Source organism: Conger conger, chromosome 4 (genome assembly GCF_963514075.1).
Source record: "Conger conger chromosome 4, fConCon1.1, whole genome shotgun sequence".
In the NCBI taxonomy this organism is placed as follows: domain Eukaryota; kingdom Metazoa; phylum Chordata; class Actinopteri; order Anguilliformes; family Congridae; genus Conger; species Conger conger.
The window spans coordinates 21,817,626-21,841,239 of record NC_083763.1 but is presented as its reverse complement, the minus strand read 5'-3'; the positions used below and the strand labels follow the sequence as shown (position 1 = coordinate 21,841,239).

General features: G+C 40.2%; 1 protein-coding gene across 5 annotated transcripts in view; it reads left to right on the top strand.

Moving 5' to 3' along the window:
- Positions 1-1,311: 1,311 nt before the first annotated feature.
- The window catches only part of palmdb (palmdelphin b), a 37,547-nt gene continuing 15,244 nt past the window's right edge, over positions 1,312-23,614 (top strand). The window contains exons 1-10 of one of the 5 annotated variants that reach the window (XM_061238235.1): positions 1,312-1,520; positions 1,940-2,135; positions 6,822-6,873; positions 8,033-8,113; positions 10,453-10,583; positions 16,777-16,891; positions 17,297-17,321; positions 17,433-17,549; positions 18,019-19,080; positions 20,903-22,115. In XM_061238235.1, the coding sequence (XP_061094219.1) occupies positions 6,829-6,873; positions 8,033-8,113; positions 10,453-10,583; positions 16,777-16,891; positions 17,297-17,321; positions 17,433-17,549; positions 18,019-19,080; positions 20,903-20,943 (1,617 nt within the window). In that variant the 5' untranslated portion in view covers positions 1,312-1,520; positions 1,940-2,135; positions 6,822-6,828 and the 3' untranslated portion in view covers positions 20,944-22,115. Of the gene's footprint in view, positions 2,136-6,797; positions 6,874-8,032; positions 8,114-10,452; positions 10,584-16,776; positions 16,892-17,296; positions 17,322-17,432; positions 17,550-18,018; positions 19,954-20,902; positions 22,116-23,614 lie in introns of those variants that run through there. The other 4 variants (XM_061238236.1, XM_061238231.1, XM_061238233.1 and 1 more) reach the window with 4 other exon arrangements.

The window sequence follows — 23,614 nt, the reverse complement described above, 5'->3', positions numbered from 1 at the left end:
ACAAGCTGCACCTCTTTTCATTTTAAGTGCCAGTTCTGCTTGACCAGCAGTTCCAGGGAGCATTCTGGCCCCGTGAGGTCATGCTTACGCCCGGCCACAGTCGAGGAATTCAGCCGAGCGGCCTCCTGCAAGATCCTCACAGCTCCTATGACTGCAATGCAAATCTTATTTCTTTAAACAAGGCCCTTATACAGTATTTCAATTATGTGAATGAACTATCTACATGACAGACTGGAATTCAATATACTTCAGATATGATATACAGAGGGCGCTGATTTTTATTGCTTTGAGGTGGGGTGCAAGAATATGATGCTTTGTATCTTAGATATTGATGCAAATATGTTTTGTTATTCTCACCTTTTTTCAGAGACTAATAATAACTGCATTCACACATTCTGAATGTATGCTGGAAGATTCTGTGCAAGCATTGTTTTTCTGGGTTAATGTAAAGCAATACTTTTCAGGCAAACAAGACATCATTTTATTTTTGATTTTTTAACACAGCGGGAACCTTACGCTGATGAGAATCGAGTTGAAATGCACATCGGTAATTTTCCATGGTTTAAACAGCAGCTATTCTACTGAGTATTTAACACAAATGTCCACAGAGAACAGCTTGAACGTAACAGTTTGTGAGTGTATAGAAATGGCTATCGTGATTTTATGCAGAACCGAGCATTTGGAGAGTTCATCGTGTTGCCATGGGAACCAGTCTCCCTGCTTGTGTCTGCCAGAGCCAGTGAGATTCTATTGCCATATACTGACAATTCACATTGCCCTCTGCCGTTGCAGTTTCAACTTCTCTACAATGCTGAAAAGAGACAGCTGAGAAAAGCAAAGTAGTCAGGTGTAAGGTGTGAACAGGTGAACCTGGGAAATGCCAGCTTTTTCTTTTCGTGGAACGTAGAACAGAATATTTGTTCTGATTAGCCACTAAACATCTAACCACTTCTTCGTCCAGAGGGTACACATGTTAAATGTTCCATTTGTCAGGTAACCACACGGAGTATCAACAAGCATTTCAAAAATATTACACAATTTACATTGTACATTAAAATTCCTGAAAAAGGAAAAGCCCTCAGCAGTGAAAGATTAGCTTCCAATCATTCTGATGATTGATTTGTTCATTGTACTACTGTATGAATCATCAAAACTTGTATGAAGCGTCACTGTTGTAGTTTCGTGGTTTGATTGCTATGTGTGCGTGTGTGTCTTTTCGCACATACAGTATGTACTTGCAAGTGCGCGATTGTTGCATTACTCCCACTGCTCCTAGCTCCCACTCTTATTACTGTAATTGTGGAGTGGAGATGAAAGATATCGCGCCGGAGCTCGTAGGCTAAATTGATGGCCGTCCTGAATATTAAAAACAGCCTGACGCAACAGCACAGCCTGTGACACAAACTTGGAAGAGAAGGCGCTGGCTAATTACATGTCGAGTGTTGATGCCTGTGCACATCTATCACGCAGGACTGACAGCTGTGAAGACACCCGGAGAAGAGGCGCCACGCGTCTAAACTGTACGTGTGTGTGCGGGTGTGTGTGTGTGTGTCTGTACATGTGTGCATGTGTGTGTGTGTCTGTAAGTGTGTGTGTGTGTGTGTGTCTGTATGTGTGTGTGTGTGTCTGTACGTGTGTGTGCGTTTTTCTGTGGGTGTGTGTGTCTGTACGTGTGTGTGCGTGTGTCTGTATGTGTGTGTGTGTGTGTCTGTACGTGTGTGTGCGTTTTTCTGTGTGTGTGTGTGTGTGTGTCTGCATATGTGTGAATGCATGTATGTGTATCTTTGTGTGTGTATAGGTCTATATTTCTGCATCTGCGTGTGTGTATGTATGTGTATGTGTGTGTGCGTGTGCCTGTGTGTATCGCCGTGTGGAAAGTGAGACATTATTTAGCAGTGAGGTACAGACTTATATATCGCCGGACGTTTGGCTTTGACAGAGCTGGGGGGTGTGGACGGGCTGTTCTACCCGCCCTACTTTCACTGCTGAGAGACGGCAGCCTGCCAGTCATTGGTAACCCCTGCTCTACCCTCAGCCTACCTGCACTCCCGGAGCAGTCATGCAGGATTCCACACTGTGCAGACTGGAGTGAGCTCTTCCCTTCACCAAAGACTCCACTCATCAACACACAGCCGGTGAGTGATAATCCCTTCTCGTCTGGGGCTTCTCCGCACATTCTGTTACCATTCTCATCCTCCCGTGCTTTTCTGTTGTTAATTATTATTATTTTATTGGGGTACTTTGGCGCAAGAATGTTTCTGAGAAGTCTCTGAGTCAGAGTGTGACAGAGAAGAACTGAGTGTTAGCCACAGGCTATGCCCTCACTTCATTCCATGTTTAGAGCTTCTAAACTCACATTTTGTCTTTATGGAAAAACTATGGACAAAATCAGAGAAGGGGAACTTCATGGGGTTTTTCTAAATCTCTAATCTTTTAATTCTTCTAAGCCTGGTGCTATTTCCACCAGGCTATTTCCTACCAGGAGGTTCTTAAATCCTTTTGTCAACAGATTTAGGAGTCTGGAGTTTAAAAAAATCACTTTCCTTTAAACGCTGAAGCCTTAGAATTACTCCTCTTCTGATCTAAAGCCAAGAAATCACCCGGTGAATCTTCTGGATACCTTGCTTTAAAATACTTTCAAATTTCCAAATTTTTACAGGATTTATAACCATGTGAAATAGCTGTCAATGTTTTTCTGTATAACTGTGTTTGTGCAAGCATAAGATTTTAGGGATGTTTTACTTAAGGTCTCAATAAAATAGAATTAAGAATAGATGGCTAAGTTACCACATATAATGCTGTCAAAATAGGCTATTTCAAGTTAACCCACTGATTTCTAGACCTGTAATCGGTCCCATGTGAGTTGGACCGATTACAGGGGACCTCCACCAAAAATGAAATGGGATCAGCGTGTCAGAAGCAAAGTTTATAATAATATAATAATAATAATAATAATTATTATTATTATTATTATTATTATTATTATTATTATTATTATTATTATTATATTATTATAAACTTTGCTTCTGACACGCTGATCCCATTTCATTTTTGGTGGAGGTCCCCTGTAATCGGTCCAACTCACATAATAATAATAATAATAATAATAATTATTATTATTATTATTATTATTATTATTATTATTATTATTATTGCTGTTGTGATTATTATTATGACTGGTTCCTTGTTCCTGAGCACAAAAGTGAAAAAATATTTTATGTAATTTATACTGTATTCTTTTGATTCAGTCATCATCTACAATGTTGTTCATTATGTCTAACTGCCTGTAGTAATGGCAGAGTACCTGAAGTCTTAGATTAGATGAACAGCACGAGCTGACAAGACACAGAAATATCCCATAGCTCCTCACAGAGACGTCACCTGTTGACAATCCTCACTTTTGGGGACACGCACAAAGGCGGCACGTCGCGCCACTCGCCGTCCCCCAACAGCACAGCTGTGTCGAAGCTATTTCTGGACCCAGCGTATCTTTACTCACCGCTATCCTACCAGGTGGATCCGACCCCCCTGCCTGTTGTCTGTGTAGGTCTTATTCCCTGTCACCGAGGTGAGGGGTCATAACCAGTTCACACTTGTAAAATGTCCTGACGCTGATGATGAGCGTGTCCCTCTTGTTCCCCGGCCTGCCTTATGTCCCCCCCGGCCCGGAGCAAGGGGGCCCCATTCGGGTCAGATTTGCATTGCATTCTGCCCCATATGAGGGGTAAGCCTTACTGTTTCCCTCTACTGTCCCTTCCCCTTCCTCACCCACTCCCGGATTCTCTCCACACTGTACAGTGACTCACCCATCAGCATTACATAAATCCATTCTGTACGGGACTGTGGAAGGCATTTTCCATGCATCAGGAACAATTAACACAATGATTAGTTAGAACTGTAATTGTTTTGACCTGAATAAAAATGCTCCACAGGGTCAGTACACTTCAGTCCTGTACCTTGTTTATTGTGTTTTTGGATAGTACGGTTGACTTGGCAAAAGATGCAGGACAGATTAGCTAGTAGTTTGGAAGGTGATCTTGCTGTCCTTCCAGGGTACAGAACAGATATGTTGGTCTAATCCAGGCATCTGCTTCTCAGGACTGGAATATTAGCTGCTGTTACGCAACAAAAGTGCAGTTAATATCACAGCCTGTTAGACGGTTCACAGTAAGGACATGAGTTTACAAATTCACTTAAATGATATAACGTTTTGGCACTGTACACTGGGAGCTGCCCGAATACTGTCATTTCTTGCAAGATCTATTTATCTACAGTGTAGCCTGTATGTACTTGGACAATAATATATTTTGTGCTGGCTCTGTCAACCAGCACATTTTATTTGAAATGAAAGAATGAATATGATGAATTGTAGACTGCCAGCTTTAATTTGAGGGTATTTACATCCATGTGGGTGATCCGTGTAGGAATTACAGCACTTAGTCCCCAATTTCAGGGGACCAAATGTAATTGGACAACTGGCGGCTCTGCTGTTTCATGGCTAGCTGTTGCTGTAGTCTATCAACATGAGGACCAAAGAAGTTTCTGTAAAGCAGGCCATCATGAGGCTGAAGAATCAGAACAAATCCATCAGATACTCACACAAATCATTGGGGGAGTCAAAATCAACTGCTTCATACATTGTTAGGAAGCAAGAAAGCTCTGGTAAGCACAGCAGTAGCAAACAACTTGGTTAAGCATGGAAGACTGTAGTGGATACCAGAAGAATACTTTCAGTTGTGAAGACCAACAGATCAAGAACACCCTACAGGATGTACGCATTGATGTGTCAAAGACCATCAACAAGAGGAGACTATATCAGCATAACCCCAGAGGGTTCAACACAGTGCAGCCACTCAACAACAGAATGGCTGGGGTAGAGTTTGCTAAAAAGTACACTAATAAAGCTAAAGTCTTATAGGCAAATGAGATTAGTATTAACATGTACCAAATGAATGGAAAGAGTAATGTGTACAGAAAGAAAGGAACTGCTCATTATCAAAAGCACCCCTCCCTCCCTCATCTGTCAAGAGTGAGTTTTGGCATGGGCATGTATGGCGACTACAGGATACCAAACATACTGCTAAAGCAACCAACAGGGTTTTCATGGCCAAAAATGACTGGCCAAATCATTCAGCCATTCTGAATGCTACTGAACATGAATTTCACTTGCTGAAGACAGGACTGGTGGCAAAATGCCTAGAAACAAACAGTAACTGAAGGGTATTGCTGCGCATGCCTGGCAGAGCATCACCAGTGAAGATACCAAGTATCTGCTGGTGTCTGTCCGTCACAGACCTCAGGCTGTCATTAAAAACCTTTGCAACCAATTACAAAATATGATTACTTTATTTCGAAGTATGTCAGTTATGTCAATTTATCCAAATAAAAAGGGGGGACTACATATAAAAAGGGCTGTCAGTCCCACATGGGTCACCTGATATGGATTTATGTACACTCAAAGCTGATGGTCTTCACCTAGTCATCACTGTCATTGTTTTATTTAAAATCCAATGTGAGTGCTGGACTACGGAACCAAAACAACACAAATTGTGTCACTGTCCCAATACTTTTGCATTTGACTGTATCTCTGTCTCTGATGTGTTTGAAAAGTATGCCATACTGAATTGTCAATGGTCACTCTAGGTCACTTTTGCTAAGTGACTGTAATTACCCATCAATGTCATTTTAATTTCTAAATAAAAAAAAGTGTGAGAGCTGTAACTGTAAGCCAAACCGCAGAATGCTATCCTGTATTATCTGACAGAGTAGTAATCGTGCCGGTGTCGGCTCGTAGACATATTTTCTTTCATCTCACCCCCGGTGTGCTACATTGGTGGTAACAGTGGGATACAGTCCATATGGCACAGTTCAGTCACAGCCATTGCCAAGGATGAGGTTTCATAGATCAAGAGGTTTGCGAGCTATATTGAAAGCTGAATGGCAGGACGAAGGATATATTGCTCTGAAATATTGACAGGGGGCGTGTTGTTGCTTAACGAGGACCTGGGATGTCTAATAGAGCATATTTTAGGCAAGACATACAACCAGTTTGCAACCTGATCCAGTTCTTTTCATAAGTCTTGTTACTTGAATGCCCTCTAACATTGGACACTGGGCTATGTTTAACTGGAAAGTGACTTTTGTCTACTGGGTCTAGAAAATGAAAAAATAAAGACCACATAAGTGATAAATGATTGCGATAGTCTCTCTGTCACAATGTTTTTTTTATAGCCGCAAAAAAGTACCTTGGAAAAATCAACATCATTAGACAAAGTTCACTAAGAAGTGGACTTTGAGTACATTATTTGAACAGCAGCAAAGAGTACAAACCCTAATGAGGAGCAGAAAACTGCTCAGTGTAAAACTGTCACAGGGAATTATCACAAAATGTCTGCTCTTGAACAACAAGAGGTTGCAACTGCCTTCATATCTGTGATTGATCAAGGACCACAAAGTGAAAAAGTGGTCAGATCCCGTGCGCAGGTCCCAGCAGATTTTGTCCATCCTCAGAAAGCTCCGCGGGGATAAATCTGACATGTGACGTGTCAGTGATACATGCTGGCCATGCCAGCTATTCCAGCTGGCCCCCTGCCACGGCTAGTCCCCCCAGCCCCCTATCACCTCGAGTCCCGTGCCTCTGCCCAGACACGCTCCCATCACAGTCCCTCTGCGGCGCTCAAGCTCATCAGAGCGTCCCTCTTGTCTCCTCGGTCCTTCAGTCTGTCCGTCAGCACTGCTGTCTGCCGGGCTAACCCCCTCCCCTCCCCTCTCCTCCCTGCTCTTTGCCACCCTCTCAGGGGCTCTCTCCTTCTCTGTTCCAGACTTGCCATGGAAGAAGAAGACCTGCTGAAGGAGCGACTTCACGCTATAACGGTAAATTCCGAGGATGAACAATGATTATTTTAAAGGGGAGATGTGGAACAGGAAACACATACTATTAAGTGTATTTGAACACTCCTGGTTGTTTCTCAGAGAAAGCTATTTCAGTTGTGTTAAGCCTACTGGTGTGCTTTTCCATTTCTCAGTAATGGCTCTGGTGGGCTTTCAGGAACCTACTGTGTTTATGGACATGCTGGGTTTCAGTCATTTGTTTAGTATAGAAGGACAATCTATCCATTTTGTCAGTTTTAAAAAAGTTAGGCAGAGGTGTGATGTAGCTGGAGACTGGAGAGTGTTGTTTGTTTTGTCTGAAGGTCAAGCTGGTTAAGGAACTAAACAGCACTGACTGGGTTCTTTTTCCAATAGTTTGTTCTTTCTTCCATCTACAGTAGTGTCAGTTTTTTGTAAATTCGGCAACATGGAGAGCAGTCTATACAGTCCAGGGTTTGTTTAATTAATTTGTTACATAGATGTTATCTACATACCCTACATTGTTTACATTTGTTGTTGTCCATTTTGATGACATTGGTAACACTTCCCTTTTTGAGTTTTTTATCATTTTATCATTTTATCATTAGTATAAAGAGGAAATAATGTTGATTTTGTCTGTAGTGTTTACTGTATTCTCAACACATTATAGAATGAGGCTCTCTAAGTTTACTTAAACATAAACTTACCAATGAAAGTAAGCTCAAATTTACCTTACCCACCTTTTTTTTAATACAAATTATATCCCACTGTCTGAGTGTGCACTTTCAGAGCTGAATACTCATTGAATACCTAAGGTGCACACAACTACTAGTTTATGTTTATGCTAACTGTTTATGTTAGCTGTTTGAACACAGTCTTTACCTTCCCATGAGTCGCACGCACATGCTGCATGTGTGGAGGAACAGCTGACGTGTTATTTTTGGCAGATGGCGTCTCAGAGCAGGTTGAATCTTATGGCAATGACATTGTCTCCGATCACTGAAAAGTCTCAGCCATTTACTGTGTCATACAATGGACCTTTTGGTCTTCTCAATGGCCACATTCAGGGGAATATGTCAATCCAGCAATGGTACCGGATACAATGCGTGTGTGTAACATGTTTGCTTTGTATGGTGACAGGGATGGGGATTGCTCTGAGATCTCTTTGTATCCATGTACACAGGATAAGAGAAAAATCCAAGAGGACATTGTCAATAAAAGGAGAGATATTGAGGAAGAAAAGTTAAAACTTCAGTATTTGAAGGTATGGATTTTACATTGAATACATAAATATGGGAATATATACTTGTTTGCGGGCTAGCGTGTGTTTGTTTATGTGTGTGTATGCGTGCACGCGCCTGTGTGTGTGGGTGGGTGTAGTCAATTAAAGCACTTTCCCATAAATCATGTTTCCACCAAGCAAACATGTTGTGATTTTAATAACTAACTAACCCTACAAAGGTCTGCTGTGATAAACAATGGAGGAAATAGATACACAAATTTGTGTTATGTTTGCAAGGCCTAATATTTGAATAACTGTGTTGAAGCAGACAGGTGGACAGATTATACCATAAATCCATGTAGTAGTCCCATGTAGTAGTTATCAAGCTGCCATATCTGGTTGCCAGGCCAATGTGTGGTAGCTCAGGTATATACACTCAGTGTGCACTTCATTAGGTAGACCTGTATACTGGCTTGTGAATGCAAATATTTAATCAGCCAATCATGTGGCAGCAACTAAATGCATAAAAGCATGCAGCAATGGTCAAGAGGTTCAGCTGTTTCAGACCAAATGTCAGAATGGGGAAGAAATGTGATCAGTGACTTTGACCATGGAATGATTGTTGGTACCAGACAGTATGGTTTGAGTATCTCAGAAACTGCTGATCTCCTGGGATTTTCACGCACAACGGTCTCTAGAGTTGTGCGAATAACATCCAGTAAGCAGCAGTTCTGCAGACAGAAACGCCTTGTTAATGCGAGAGGTCAGAGGAGAAGGGTGTACATTTGATACTAGAATATTTATATCTGCATGATTTGTTGACAAAATGAGGTTACAAATGTGTCCATTATCTTTTATGTAATGTATTAAAAAGAACTGTACAACAGTTTTCACAAATTCGTGTTGTGTCAAAAAGTGTCATGAGTTAGAAGAAATTAAACGGCCACATAGTACACAAAGTAACAAAGCAGGACTATATTGTAAGTTATACTGTAAGAAAAGATAGATAGCATTTTCTAAAAATAAAAAAAAATCCTTAAATAAAGATTCAGAGGACTAGTAAAGCAGCTTTTCATTCAGTTTCTAAAAATGCTAGCTAGATAGAAATATAATATGGCCACAATATATCATGCTTCCATTATCTAAGATATTCATGACATTACTTTTCATTATAATCACTTATAGATTATTATTGGCAGGTACTCTCACCCAGAGTGCCTTAGAGAAGTGTAGATGAATGGCATGTTTAGGAATATTAACATGGTGAGTCATTTATTTAATTTATTTATCTTACCTTACTACTAACAATGATAATTTGTAGGCTAGGTCACAAGAGATTGGACTCCTGAGCTACTATTAGTTAAGTAATGGAATTTTACTTGAACAAAATGATCTGCATATATTGATATGTATAATGTATATATATATATATATATATATATATATATATATATATATATACACACATGAGAGCTGTATGACAGATGGACGTGGAGATGTTTTACATTTGAGCCAAAAGAGGGTCCACTAATGTATTTCCAGATGGCCCCATTTACACTATATGTGACGTCCTGACGAATCTGGCATGTTAGATGACAGAGGTCTAAAAATAAGAAATTGGGTCTGGATTGGATTGAAGTGGTCAAGATTGGAATCTACCAGTGTCATAAATGAATGTTCTAGTCTATTTTTTGGTCACATTTGGTTAGCATTCTACTGATAATTACCATCCCATGACAAGTGTGTGGGAGTCATAAAGCAGTCTGTGGTAGTGCTGGTCTTTAGGTTGGATGGAATATAGAGTGCAACAACTAGGAGGCATGTGATCTCAGTCTAACGGCACAGAATCAACCACGGCATGTATCAGACATACATGAATTCCTTTTTTCAGCTGTATCAGATATTAGTGTAAGCAGAGCCTCTGTAAAAGGGGAGGGTATTAACACGGAGTGAGAGTGATGACAGTATGTTGCTATTTCTAAAAAGCCACAGTGCTGTATTTCCACTGGATGAAGTCTGTGTAGTCTGCTCCTGTTTGCATAAATATATAGTGTTAACACAGGATGTATTTGGAAAAAGGCTGAATATTAACACAGGATGTAAATAGACAGCTCCTGAAAAAATAGACTGTTCCTGTTAAACATGCAGAGATTAACGCACGATGACAGCCTGGACTGCCGCTATTTGTACACAGGCAGGTGTTAACACAGAGCATAGGCACAGATACAGTCCAGAAAGTGTTCAGGAATATGAAAGTAGGACCAGCATGATGCGGTTTTACGACTACAAATGTAAAAAGTTATACATAAAGGCCGTCCTTTGAGAAGTGTTGATATAACGTGCACCCACGTACTCTGTCTCGCGTCTCCTCCCACGTACAGAAAAAGGCTTTGCGAGAGCAATGGCTCATGGATGGACTGAGCCTCCAGAGTGCACAGCAGCAGGAAGCCATGGAACTACAAGCTCAGGATGACCAGCAGCAGACCAAAGTCCTGCAAAGCAATATCGACAGGTAACCTGGGAGTGATAAAAACAATACGCATGCTGTGTGTGTGTGTGTGTGTGTGTGTGTGTGTGTGTGTTTACACGTATGTTTGTGTGCATGTGTGTGTTAGCATTGGTAAGCTTTTGCTTTGATTATCTTGTGGGGACGACATTGGCTCAGGAGGTAAGAGCAGTCATCTGGCAGTCGGAGGGTTGCTGGTTCGATCCTGCCCTGAGTGTGTCAAAGTGTCCCTGAGCAAGACACCTAACCCCCAATTGTTCCTGACGAGCTGGTTGGGGCCTTCCATGGCAGCCAATCACCATTGGTGTATGGGTGAATGAGATGCATCAATTATACAGCGCTTTGCATAAAGGTGTTATATAAATGCAGACCAATTACCGATCTTATTTAGGCTGTGAGTGAGGAACTGCACTAATGTCCCTCACTTGACCGATGTTAAACTCTGTGAGAAGTGCCAGTGCATTGGCAATCCTCCAGACATGGCCTAAACAACCATGACATCACCCTTAATCTCAAGATAAGATTGTTTTCATATTTTTAATAGCATGATACAATCTCGAGAGGCAACTAGTATATTAATTCAATTCCAGACAAACAGTAATTTAAAATAATCACGGTCTGGACATCATAATTATATACACAGTACAGCAGTCAAGCAAGCATGTTTGATGTAACTTACAGTAATCAACTATACTGCTTAGAGAGAGTGTGGTTCCTCACATATATATATAAAATATAAAAAGACTGTTGGTGTGTGGCTGTAGGATTATCTGGTCCCTCGGAGAAGGGCACAAACATAACAGTTGCCGAACATGAGAACGAGCAGTTTTGCACGCCAGGTTCTATTTGTGGCATATGGCACAACAGGGCATCTGTAATGATTTTAAATCCACTGTTGCATCATGTACCCTTATTTCCTGTCTTTGTTGGCACAATGCATGTTCTCCCGTGTACGTCAATCCATTAAGCAATTAGTATCGTATTAAGTGGGCACTTCAAGTGCATCTCTAAATGAAATCCTTTTTTACGGTTAAGGGTTGTAGTTTTGTTGACCCTGCATGCTAAATTTAACTGAGTGGATGCATCTGTTAAATAATTTTAAACCGCATGGAAATTGAATGTAAACATTGTAAAATTTGGGGTGTTTGTTTAAATATATTTATACATATATCCTACCCTATGGAAGTCAACTGTGATGTCTTTGGGTCATACAGTATATGGCGAGAACATATTCAGTCAGTTTGCAAAAGCAAAAGGGTTTGTAAAGATAATATAATTGTCTGCTCTTGCCTGGCAAGAGGCCCAGAGGGTGACCAGGGATTTCACCATAGTGGGGTTGTACAGTTCATATGCAGATATTTAAGACATACTGACCGGTTTGCTTGTGCCATTCATATGACTCACTCTTTTAATTCAAATATAACTAAAGCACAACAATAGTACACAGCAATCCACTCTTTCATAACAAGCCCTGTTCTGAGGAAAGCCTTAACTATAGCAATAAGCTTCACAGTTTGGTCACAAGCTGAGTCGATTGTACCATGTTTTCCCCTGTGTAGTACCGCTGAGATGAGATCAGAACAACTGTATCCATTTTGAACAGGAAGCAATATCTAGATAAACACAGCATGAGAACATTCTTATTTAGTTTGAGCAAGCTCTCTTCCTTTAATTTTGCCGAATTACTGTTTGCTGTTTGTTCATTTAAAGCAAATATGATGAGACATGCGACAGGCAACACTTATGGAGCAGCAAATTGTTCCGAACCATACAACCATGGCATCAAAATGATTATTATTCTTAGGGCCCCTTATGTACAGTATTCCTCAGAAGCAAACTCATACAGAATGTGAATATGATTGCTGTAAATGTCTTGACTACCCGAGGGTCTCAGGTAGACAAGCACCTTTATTATTATTAAAAATTATTTTATTATATTATATATTTATTTTATAAATATTTTTATTCACGTTTTAATAATCATTTTGCAGAAAGATAATCATACAAAGATCTACATCATTCAATCCACCCCCTCCCTCCACCCTTTCACCTACCCCCACCTCCGCCTCCTCCCATGTACATACAATTCACCCAGCCCAATTACGCTCTCATCCGCCCAAACCAGACAAAGCAAATATATAAATATACTTATCTAACAATACATGAGAGATGATAATATGGTTCACTACTTATTCATCAATGTAGCTCATGGGTTATAACAACAAAATAAAATAATTATGATTGTACATCAATGTGACCTGCAATGCTAGCGATTAGTTTGATTAAAGTGCTCCAAATATTTATGAAGTGTATCATTTGACCCATAATACTGTACATCACTTTTTCAGGTATACAATGTAAGAGTAATTCATTCCACCAATGCTTGGAACATTAGGGGCTGAGTCAGATAAAAATAAGGTATAAAAATATAAAAAATAAGTCTTAATAAATACGTAATATTGATTTAAAAAGTGCTGAGTGAGTGTATACAGTTATACACACACATGCACTATACATACATATCTAGACACACATACATACACTCAGTGAGCACTTTATTATGTATTTATTAGACTTTTTCTTTTTTTTTTACTTATTAAGACTTCTACTGCTGTAGCCTATCCACTTAGTTATGATGCGTTGTGTGTTCAGAGATGCTCTTCTGCATACCACTGTTGTAATGTGAAGTTATTTGCATTACTGTCACCTTCCTGTCAGCTTTGACCAGTCTGGCCATTCTCCTCTAAAGGTCTCTCATGAACAAGGCATTTCTGTCTGCAGAACTGTTGTTCGCTGGATATTTGTTTTCTGCACCATTCCTTGCAGACTGTAGAGGCTAGTGTGCGTGAAAATCCCAGCAGATCAGCAGTTTCTGAGATACTCAAACCTGCCACCAGCAATCATTCTGATGGTTGAATATTAACTGAAGCTCCTGACCCATATCTACATGATTGTATGCATTGCACTGCTGCCACACAATTGGCTGATTAGATAATTGCATTAATAAGTTGGTGTAATAAAGTAAATGTTCCTGATAAAGTGCTCAGTGAGTGTATATGTACACATACATATACAGTCAGGTCCAGAATTATTGGCACCCTTGATGAAAATGAGCAAAAAAGACTGTAGAAAACAAATAATACCATTACATTATATATATTGTAATTTTCCATTTTTGTTGAAAATATTTTACTTTATTAATGATTCAATGCAATCGACCAAAATTACACATTTTTCAAATTATTAATTTCTTTCCAAAAAAAAAAAGGTTTCACAATTACTGGCACCCCTGTTTTTAGTACTTGGTGCAGCCTCCCCTGGCAAGGATAACGGCACCTAGCCTATTTCTATTATGTTTAATAAGGTTGGAGAGAACACATTTGGAGGGATCTTGGACCATTCCTCCATGCAGAACCTTTCAAGATCCTTCATATCCTTAGGTTTGCACTTATGGACTGCCCTCTTCAATTCAGACCACATGTTTTTGATAGGGTTTAAGTCCGGAAACTGAGATCGCTATTGCAAAACATTGATTTTTTTTTTCACGGAACCATTTCTCTGTTCATTTTGAAGTATGTTTGGGGTCTTGTTGGAAGGTCCACCTACGGCCAAGTCTCAGCTTCCTGGCAGAGGCAACCAGGTTTTGGGCTAAAATGTCCAGGTATTGGTCGAATTCATTATGCCATTGAGCTTAACAAGAGCCCCTGGAAGCAAAACAGCCCCAAAGCATCAATGATCCACCACCATATTTGACAGTAGGTATAAGGTGCTTTTCCTTGAATGCATCCTTTTTTTGAAACCAAACATGCTGACGGTGTACATGACCAAAAATTTCAATTTTGGTCTCATGTGACTATAGCACCCTCTTCCAATCATAATTCCAATGGTGTTTTGCAAACTCCAGACGCTTGAATTTGTTGGTTGCTCTCAGTAAGGGCTTTCTTCGTGCAACCCTTCCAAAGAGCCTGTTGGTATGAAGGTGCCGTCTTATGGTTGATTTTGAGACTTTGTGACCCCAAGACGCAACTAAAGTCTGCAGCTCTTGAACTGTGGTCCTTGGGTTCTTCTTTGCCTCCCTCACCATCTTTCTCACTGTGCATGGGGGCAACATGCACTTGCGTCCTCTTCCTGGCAAGTTTGTAACTGTTCCAGATGTTTGAAACTATTTGATTATTGCCCTAACAGTGGTTAGTGGTATATTTAACCGTTTATGTATTTTTTTTGTACCCATTACCTGACCTGTGTAGGTCAACAACCATCTGTCTCTTTTGATTTGACAGTTCTTTGACTTTCCCCATGGTGATGGATGACAAAGGGATTTTACATGTGTGTTACCTCATTTTTATACCCTAGGGAAACAGAAACTGATGGAAGGCCACAATACAGTTCCTTAAGACTGAGATTAATTTAAATAAGTAGAATTGTACTGCAGATTTATCTTTGTTTGGTTTTATTTAAAATAATCTTTAAGTGTGCCAATCATTTTGACACCTACATTTTTCATGAAAAATAGTATTACTCAATAAAAATAAAAGAAAAATCAGAATAATTGTATTAGGATAAAAGTGTATAGTTTTCCCACATGTTTGGACATATAATATATAATATAGCTTGGTATCTGTGTTGGCTATTTTATACAGCCTTTTTTGCTCATTTTCATCAAGGGCGCCAATAATTCTGGACCTGACTGTATATTATTGTATCTCCATACAAGGACATACCATTGTTAGAACTGCCAATACCCATTAACAGCAAACACGAATGCAGGGATGAAACCCGTATTCTAGTGCACAAGCTCATGAAGTTATAGACAAACAGGCACACCTCTGATTGGGGGATATTATTGCACTTGAGAAGAGGAGAATGATAAAACACATCGATTGTCCTGAATGTTTGGCTTCGCTGAGTGTTGTCTGAGCCTTTATTACTGGATGCTGAGCCTCACTGATGTGGCGAAAAAGCAATCTGGAGAAAAGCCTCTCCATCTCCAGAATAACACAACTAATCACAGTCAGAAATAGATCTGAATCCCAGAGGTGATGGAAGCATCCTCACCTAAGATGTGATGAACAGACAAATACATTATTTTTAAAACTACTTCAGCCATAGGTAATGGTCTGCATCGTCTTTGCTGAACAGTGTCAATTTTTGATGGCAAGTGTCCGGGCACTTCATTAACCAAGTGTACCATGAAGAAATAAGTGACCACGGTACATCTCTGTTCGAAGGCACGGCACTCTGGACATTTGTGAGGAATAACAAGTGGAGTGTGGGCTGAGTGCACAGCTTGAATTTCATGCTGGGGTTATTGATGAACTCATTTTGTCTCGGCAACATCCAAGAAGTTTTTTTCTAAGAAAAAAACACTATTTTCACTGGATGCTGTAGTCACTTTGAGAACTTTGAAAGTCACTGGCTTTGAATATGAGCTGAAAGGATATTAGACATCACACAATTGTGGCCTCATCTGTGAAATGTAATCTTTGACAGACAGTCACAGAAACCTTTGCTGTATTAAATGGCCTATGAGAATTTAAGCCACAGTCTTCATGCTGCTTCAGGGAGCAGACCCTTTCGATTGCAGTCTTTTCTGTAAAAGTCTCAATCTGTATTGTTCTGTAGCTGGCTGCTTGCCATTGCTCAATTACCTCAGTCTAACCATGTTTTGTGTCACATCCCGTGTTTTTTTCCTAATTAATGTTTAATGTTTCAGATCAGATCTGTTCGGTATTTCTCACCTCATTTATTTCTCTCACCAGTCTTGTCACACCCCGTGTTGCGCTCCGTACCCCTCACTCCAGTCATTCATTTCACCTGTTTGTTATTCCATCATCTCCATTCTCACACCTGATGGTCATTCCAGTTTAGTTCACCTGTGTATATATACTTGTATGTCTCCACATTTACTTTGCTAGATTGTTATGTGTCTCCTGCATTCTCTCAAGCGTTTTCCTGATTGTCTACTCTGTGTATCGACCCACTTCTGGATTAGTAGACTTCTGATTTCTGAATGCCGACTCTGTGTACAAACCGTACACCTGTGACCATGACCAAGCCCGTGCCAATCTCTCCTGTGGCTGTTTGCCAGCGATTGAACTGTCCGTCGAATTACCAAAATAAAACCTCTGCTCTACCTTCTTCCTGGTTGCATCTGGTTTCTCCGCTCGCCAGCGTGACAGTTTTGTATCCCCTCTTGCAGGATGGAACTGGAAATCGAAGCTCTGGAAAAGCAGGAGATGATGATATCTGATCATGAGCAGCTCATTCTGAAACGGCTGAAGGAAGTTGAGAAAACCACGGAGGACATAATAAAGGTATTGCTCATTTCATTCTCCTTCTCCTTCTCTCTTTGCTCTTCTGCACAGATATTTGGACTGTGGGGAATTTCTATTGTTCGGGTCACGCTTTGTTTCCCAATGCTGTTCACTCAGGTGTTTCCATGTGAGAATGAATGCTGTGAACATATTATTGGGAAGAGGCTTTTAAGCGGTCAAATGGATGCCAACACTTGAGGTAGACAGGGGACTGAGCAGTACTAGGGCGATGTTTGAGAGCATCGGCTCCTCATTGAGACTGCAGTGGATCTCACTTATAAACTGGAAAAAATAAAGGCGTTTTGCGACCACCTCTTCTTTCTAATCTTTGCCTTGAATTTTTTTCTCTTCTCAATTTTAAACGATATCCGAAAAGTAATTTTGAACTACTGTATTTCCTCACAGGCGATAAATGCAGATATCCAGCAAGGTAAAGACCTTTGTTGCTTTGGGTGTTGTTTGCCTTCATCTTTTATTACAATTTGGACTTTATCAGAAATGTAAATAGTATCAAAACTAATTGACTTTTCTTCTGTTATAGAGTCAACCCAATACATTTACTCAGCAATTCCAGATATTCCAAAGTCCTACAAACCTTCACCACTAAAGAAACCATCCAGCCCTTTACTGGAAACTAGTGATGATCAGCCTAAAGAAGGTATGGTTACTGTGACACCATTTCACATTATGGGCATAAATACTAACAATTTACCAATGTGGCCTCAACTTACATGTTCAAAAACTAATACATTAATAAAGTCTAATTTATTTGATGCAAACCATTACAACTGTACTATAAATGTAGGCTCTATGCTAAAGTGCTTGGTACAGAGCATTTGTCCTTTAGGTTTTCCCAGTGGAACTTGGTGTTAATTGCTTTTGATACATTTGGCCAGTCTGTTAACATTTTTAGAATGGGAATGAAATAAAATAAACATTTTTAAATCAGAAAAAAAGAAAACTTAACTATTTGCCACCTTCTGAATCAACTCCAAAACTGGGTTTTATTGCAAATAAAGTGTTAGGCATCTCAGTTATACTGAAAAAAATAAATAAAAATACATTTTAAGTAAGTGCATAATGTCTGCAAGTGATCATGCAACAGGTTATCCATCTTTTCCCCGCAGCCTTGTTTGCTATGGAAATTAACGTGGAGAAAGACATGAGGACCGGGGAGAGCCAGGTCCTGTCGACAGCGACCGTCACGCCACAGAAGTTTCAACAGAAAGGCATAAAGGTGTACGATGACGGGCGGAAGTCTGTCTACGCCCTGCACCCTGATGGCCAGCCCGCTCAGAACGGAGTGGGAGAGCTCACCCCGCACGAGGTGGAGGAGCTGCTGAGGAAGGCCACCGAAAAGCAGACCAACCCAGACGTAGAGTACCACGAGCCCGTGTTCTCCACCCCCTACAGCCACCCGTCCACCCCAAAGAGACTCCCCCGGGATCAGGCCAGCCCGAGGCCCAACGGTCAGTTGGAGCCACACCTGCACCCCCCTCCTGCTCAACCCGAGTTCCCCCGGAGCGACGGTCCTCCATCTCAGGAGGGAGCAAAGCGTCTGCCACCTCACATTCCACCCCCTAATCCCAACGGCCATGCGCACACAGACCGGTCCCCTCCACACAACCCTGGAAACGGCCATTTCACAAATGGTAGCGAGACCCATTTTGGGGCAACTGCGCAGAGCCCAGTGCAGCCGCCCCTCCAGCAGACTGAAGAGAACCACAGGGCTGCACTGCTGGTGGAGTCCGGAGTCAGACATAGAAGCCCGTCACCGTCTCTTCCAATCAGTTTCCAAACCAGCAACAGCATGGACTCCAAGGAGGCTGTGACCATGATATTTATGGGGTATCAGAGCGTAGACGATGAACAAGAGACCCGCTGCGCCCTGCAGCATGACGAGGCCATCCAAGCCGAGCTGGTGGTTATCGATGACGATGACGGCGGTGACGGACCGCTGTCTTACCACCCTGATGGGTGCCACAGCAAGATCTTCCAGCCCCACCTGGCCTCCAAAGCAAGTCCATACCTCACAGAGGCCCATGCCTCTTGCAACAGAACTAATGCCTCACTGTACGTCACCCCCAACCAACCCCCGGAGACAGAGCCTGGGCGGAGCCTCTTCCGACCCAGCCAGTACCCCAATAGACGGATGGGAGGAGCCAGCACAGAAGACCCCTCGACCACAGGTATCACAAAGAGAAAAAAGCAGCACTGCATATTAATGTAACCCTCTCTTCTGAAACTAACTTCCTCTGACAACATGGCTTTGGCTCTGCATGCTGGACCTCTTCCCTACGACTCACTTCCTGTAATGAACAACAGATTACTAAACCAGAACTGTGAACACTTATTTCACATCATACAAAAGCTGAGCGTACAGAATGTACATGGGAATAAGTGGGTGCTAAGGTGCTGTAGCCCTGTTGAATAGGATTTTATACTGTAAGCATTTTAAGTGTGTTTTATCAAGCTCTACTTCCACCCAGTGGCTGAACTGCACATAGCCATGACGCTGTTTAGCTATAAGGAATATAAATTTAATTTTCTTTAATTGTCAAAAGCCTGTTCCAAGTTTACAGTAACTTACACACGCAATTAAATTTGTTTCTATTTAAAAATGAAAGTGAAATATATTTGTCATAAGTATGATTAAAATGACAGTGCCTTTGGTAGTGTATAGTACAGTACTGTTCAAAGCCAAAATGAAAATATGGAAACATGAATTAAATCCAGTCTTATATGCTGCAGTTCACATGGTACACAGACATGCCACTTCATTGTTCTGAAATGAGTCATTTGTTTTGTTTTGATTTTTGTTGCTGTGTTAATTTTTTTTTCGTTATGCAAATGATTCATTTCGAGCCAACTGTCTTTGGTGCGATCACAGTCATTTGCATGGCTCCCTGGCATCGCTCTTTAACTTTTAACAATCAAGATATCTCTGGCTTGCTTTTTCTGTACATTTGTGCTAATTGAACGCTGTTGTTTCTGCACAGTTTTGAATGACAGCTTGACAATAAACATTTTTGGGACAATAGCTCTTTATGCTGTTTCCTTGACATCTCTGTGGATGTCTGAAATACATTTTGAAAAGTAATGGGATTAATTATATGTACACCTGTAGCACATATCTTCATGTTCAAAACATAGCACTCCTCAGATAAATGTTACATAATATGACAATGCAAATACAATCTCAGGATTTAGGTAAAGTTCAGTAATGGAGGTAATATCACACCGCTAAACCTGTGTGGAAGCAAAATTGGCAAATGCAACTCAAATACTGAGATGCTGTCAATAAAAGGCCTTGTTGTGAAAATCTTGTCTCTGGCCTTGGTTGACAGCTGAAGCTTCCCAAGTGAAAGAGCAGTGTTGACACTGAAGCGCCGTGAAATAATATGCTTGAGAAGTTATTACAAAATGTGAGTTATATAAGCAGAAAATGCATTTAAGAGAATCAATTGCAGCCGTCTTGGCATATCCATTATTCTTTTATAAATGCATTTTACAAGAGAACATAAAACAGGATAGTATCACCATGGCTTGCACATGGAAATGTGTTCTTGCTGTATTTTAGTGGTAATATACTAATATTATAGAGCATACTTGCAGTATACATTTTCTGTTTTCCCTAACATGGTAATTTAGCTTAACTGGTATTCAGATATAACTGAATACAGTACTCTATGACATACAATATGTCTAATTATTCATTTTTTTGTAATTTATTGATACAATATATTATTTATATTAGTGTGTGCAATGTGGTGACCATAGCAATGACCAAGAACAAAATGCCATGATATTGCTGCAGTTTAATAATGAATAATGAATACCTGAATATAATTTATTTTCTTAAAGAGTAAATTTCTCCTTAGGATAAGAATTCTTCAAATGCGATGTATCTGTTCTTTTACTAAGATTATCTTTCCATTGCGTGGCCTCAATTCATGGGTGCAGTATGAAGTAGTGCACTGAAACATGTGTCTGTGTCTTTCCTCTCCACAGCCTTAAGACTGAGAATGGCAAAGCTAGGAAAAAGTGTGTAATCTCCAATGAGAATGACTCCTGTAGCTGCCTTAAATATTCTGTGAAGAAAAGCAAAGTGAGAACATGGCGAAGGGAATGGGCCTTTTCATATTTGCACACAAATTCAAACAAGGATAAACTTCTGAGAGACCACTGACATGATGAAGTATTCTTTGTTCGGAAAATGTGATAGCGTTGCATCGTCAGTAAAGACCAGATATGTATTAACTGCATTAATTCAGAAACATTTATGCAAGATGTCATTTGAAAGGAGAAACCATTTTTGAGCTGTTTGTGTTTTGTGCATTTCTGCAGTACAAATAAATGTGCTGTGCACAATATTTACATGAACTATCATAAACAAACTGCGTGCCTCATGTAAGTGCCTTTGAATATGGTTTCTAATGCTTTTTAAGTGTGAACTCTGTTGTAACACTTGGAATAACTGTTACTATAATACTAATTATTTAGCCATTCAAATAGTAATAGTAATTTAAAAACAACACCATAACCAAAGCAAATGTACCGGGAGAAAAATGCAAAAAAGAGATTATATTACAAAACTAATTGAAATAAAATGTTACCTTGCTTCCTGTCTTGTTCTTCATTATCTTCATTAAGAAATATTGTGTGAATTTTATTCTGATATACACTCACTGAGTACTTTATTAGCACTTTAACACTGTACAACCTACTTATACATGCAATTATCTAATCAGCCAATTGTGTGGCAGCAGCAGCAATCATATTCACATCAACCGTCAGAATGAGGAAGAATTGTGATCTAAGTGACTTTGACCGTGGAATGATAGTTGGTCCCAGATTGATTGAGTATCTCAGAAACTGCTGATCCCCTGGGATTTCTAGAGTCTCTAGAGTTTGCAGAGAATGGTGCGAAAAACAAAAAACATCCAGTGAGCAGAAGTTCTGCGGGCAGAAACGCCTTGTTAATGAGAGAGGTCTCAAGAGAATGGCCAGACTGGTCAAAGCTGACAGGAAGGTGACAGTAATGCAAAAATAACCACACATTACAACAGTGGTATGCAGAAGAGCATATCTGAACACACAACGCATCAAAACTCAAAGTGATTAGGCTACAGCAGCAGAAAACTTATGAGTCCAATACATACCTAATAAAGTGCTCACTGAGTGTATATCACATCAATGATAAATAAATGCAATGTAATGTAAGGTAGCTATTTTCATGATCAAAATAAATGAGTGTTCAATATAATTATAATTCGATTTTATTGTTGGTTTATTAATGGATGGATTTGATACAAAAAAATAAAAAAATTCAAAGTCAATTGTCCTTTTTGAAACGGGAAGAAACATACAATCTATTGATCTGAAAAATATGGTATTGTCTGCATGTTCTGTGTCAGGGGGTAGTTTAGTACCCCTGTCAATGGAGGGTTAGGGACCTCTGATTTAATAAGGTGCAATCAAAATTGAAAATGTAATTGGATAAATTACCATGCTTATTTTGCAATCAAATAAATTACAAACAGAGAGTGGTATTGAACATTATTTATGTTAAACAATACAGATATTTTTCCATAGGTCTGTCCTGTTGGCAGAATTGGTTATTGCCGGAAGAGCTCTGGGTATGGCAGGTTTTTGTCTGGTATGTGTCAGTTGATGTAGAGTGTGGACATTATTAAAAGCATAGTACACTCAGGGGATTCTCCAGAGTATCTCCCTCAGGCTCCCTCGCCCTTTTGATCTAACCCTTTAATATAACCCTTTTTGGAAAACCAACTCTCCCATGACTGATCTCATATTGTACCTGTCCTGACATCCAAAGCAGCTTCAGGAATGCATTTGTGCGCTTAAAGGCTCCTAACGGTCAAGAGAGGAATTGCAGCAACAAACACCCTCAAACCACAACATGCACTGTTTTGGAAAGTTGACAGTGACGAACGCAACAGAGCCTGCCGTCTTTTCGTAAAAGGAACATGTAGCTGCCCAAATTGCACTCCAGACAAGCTATCACTGAAACTCTGTATACTATTGCTTATTATACACGTGAAGAATACATATCTAGTTTTAAAACGATACCAGTTTGTTATCGGTAGCAACAAGCAAATTAGCTATAAGTTTGCCGAATTTACAAATATCCACAACATGTGTACAGCAATGCTTGCAACACTCGCTACTATGTTCGTATTGCCTCAGATGGATATTTGTAAATTCGTCAAGCTAACTATGGCTAATTTGCTTGTTGCTACCAATAGCAACTGGTATTGTTTCATAACTACTCTTTGCTTGGATAATAACCAGGAGTGCAATTTGGGCAGCTACACACAAACAATCTGAATAGGCCCCCACGTCATTGGCTGTGGCAATTAGAACCATTTTTCAACTAATGAGCTTGAATTATTTTATAGCTGTGCAATGTTTTGGTACTGAGTGACGGCCTGTCAACTGTATATCTTATAATATAAACACAGGCAGAGGGTGAGTCAACATGTCAGTGAGCCTTTTTCAACGATAGGAAGGGATTTACAATGGCCTTGTAACAATGTTTTAACACAAAAATCGTACCTATTGTCCCTTTAAGCTGAAATGTATAGCATACGTATTATTATGCTGTATGACTGGCTGCTAAGGCTCTAAAGCGGGGTGCACAGCCAGGCCCGATCCGCTTCAGGATTTTGTGCCAACTTCTGTTCTTAATTATTTAATTAG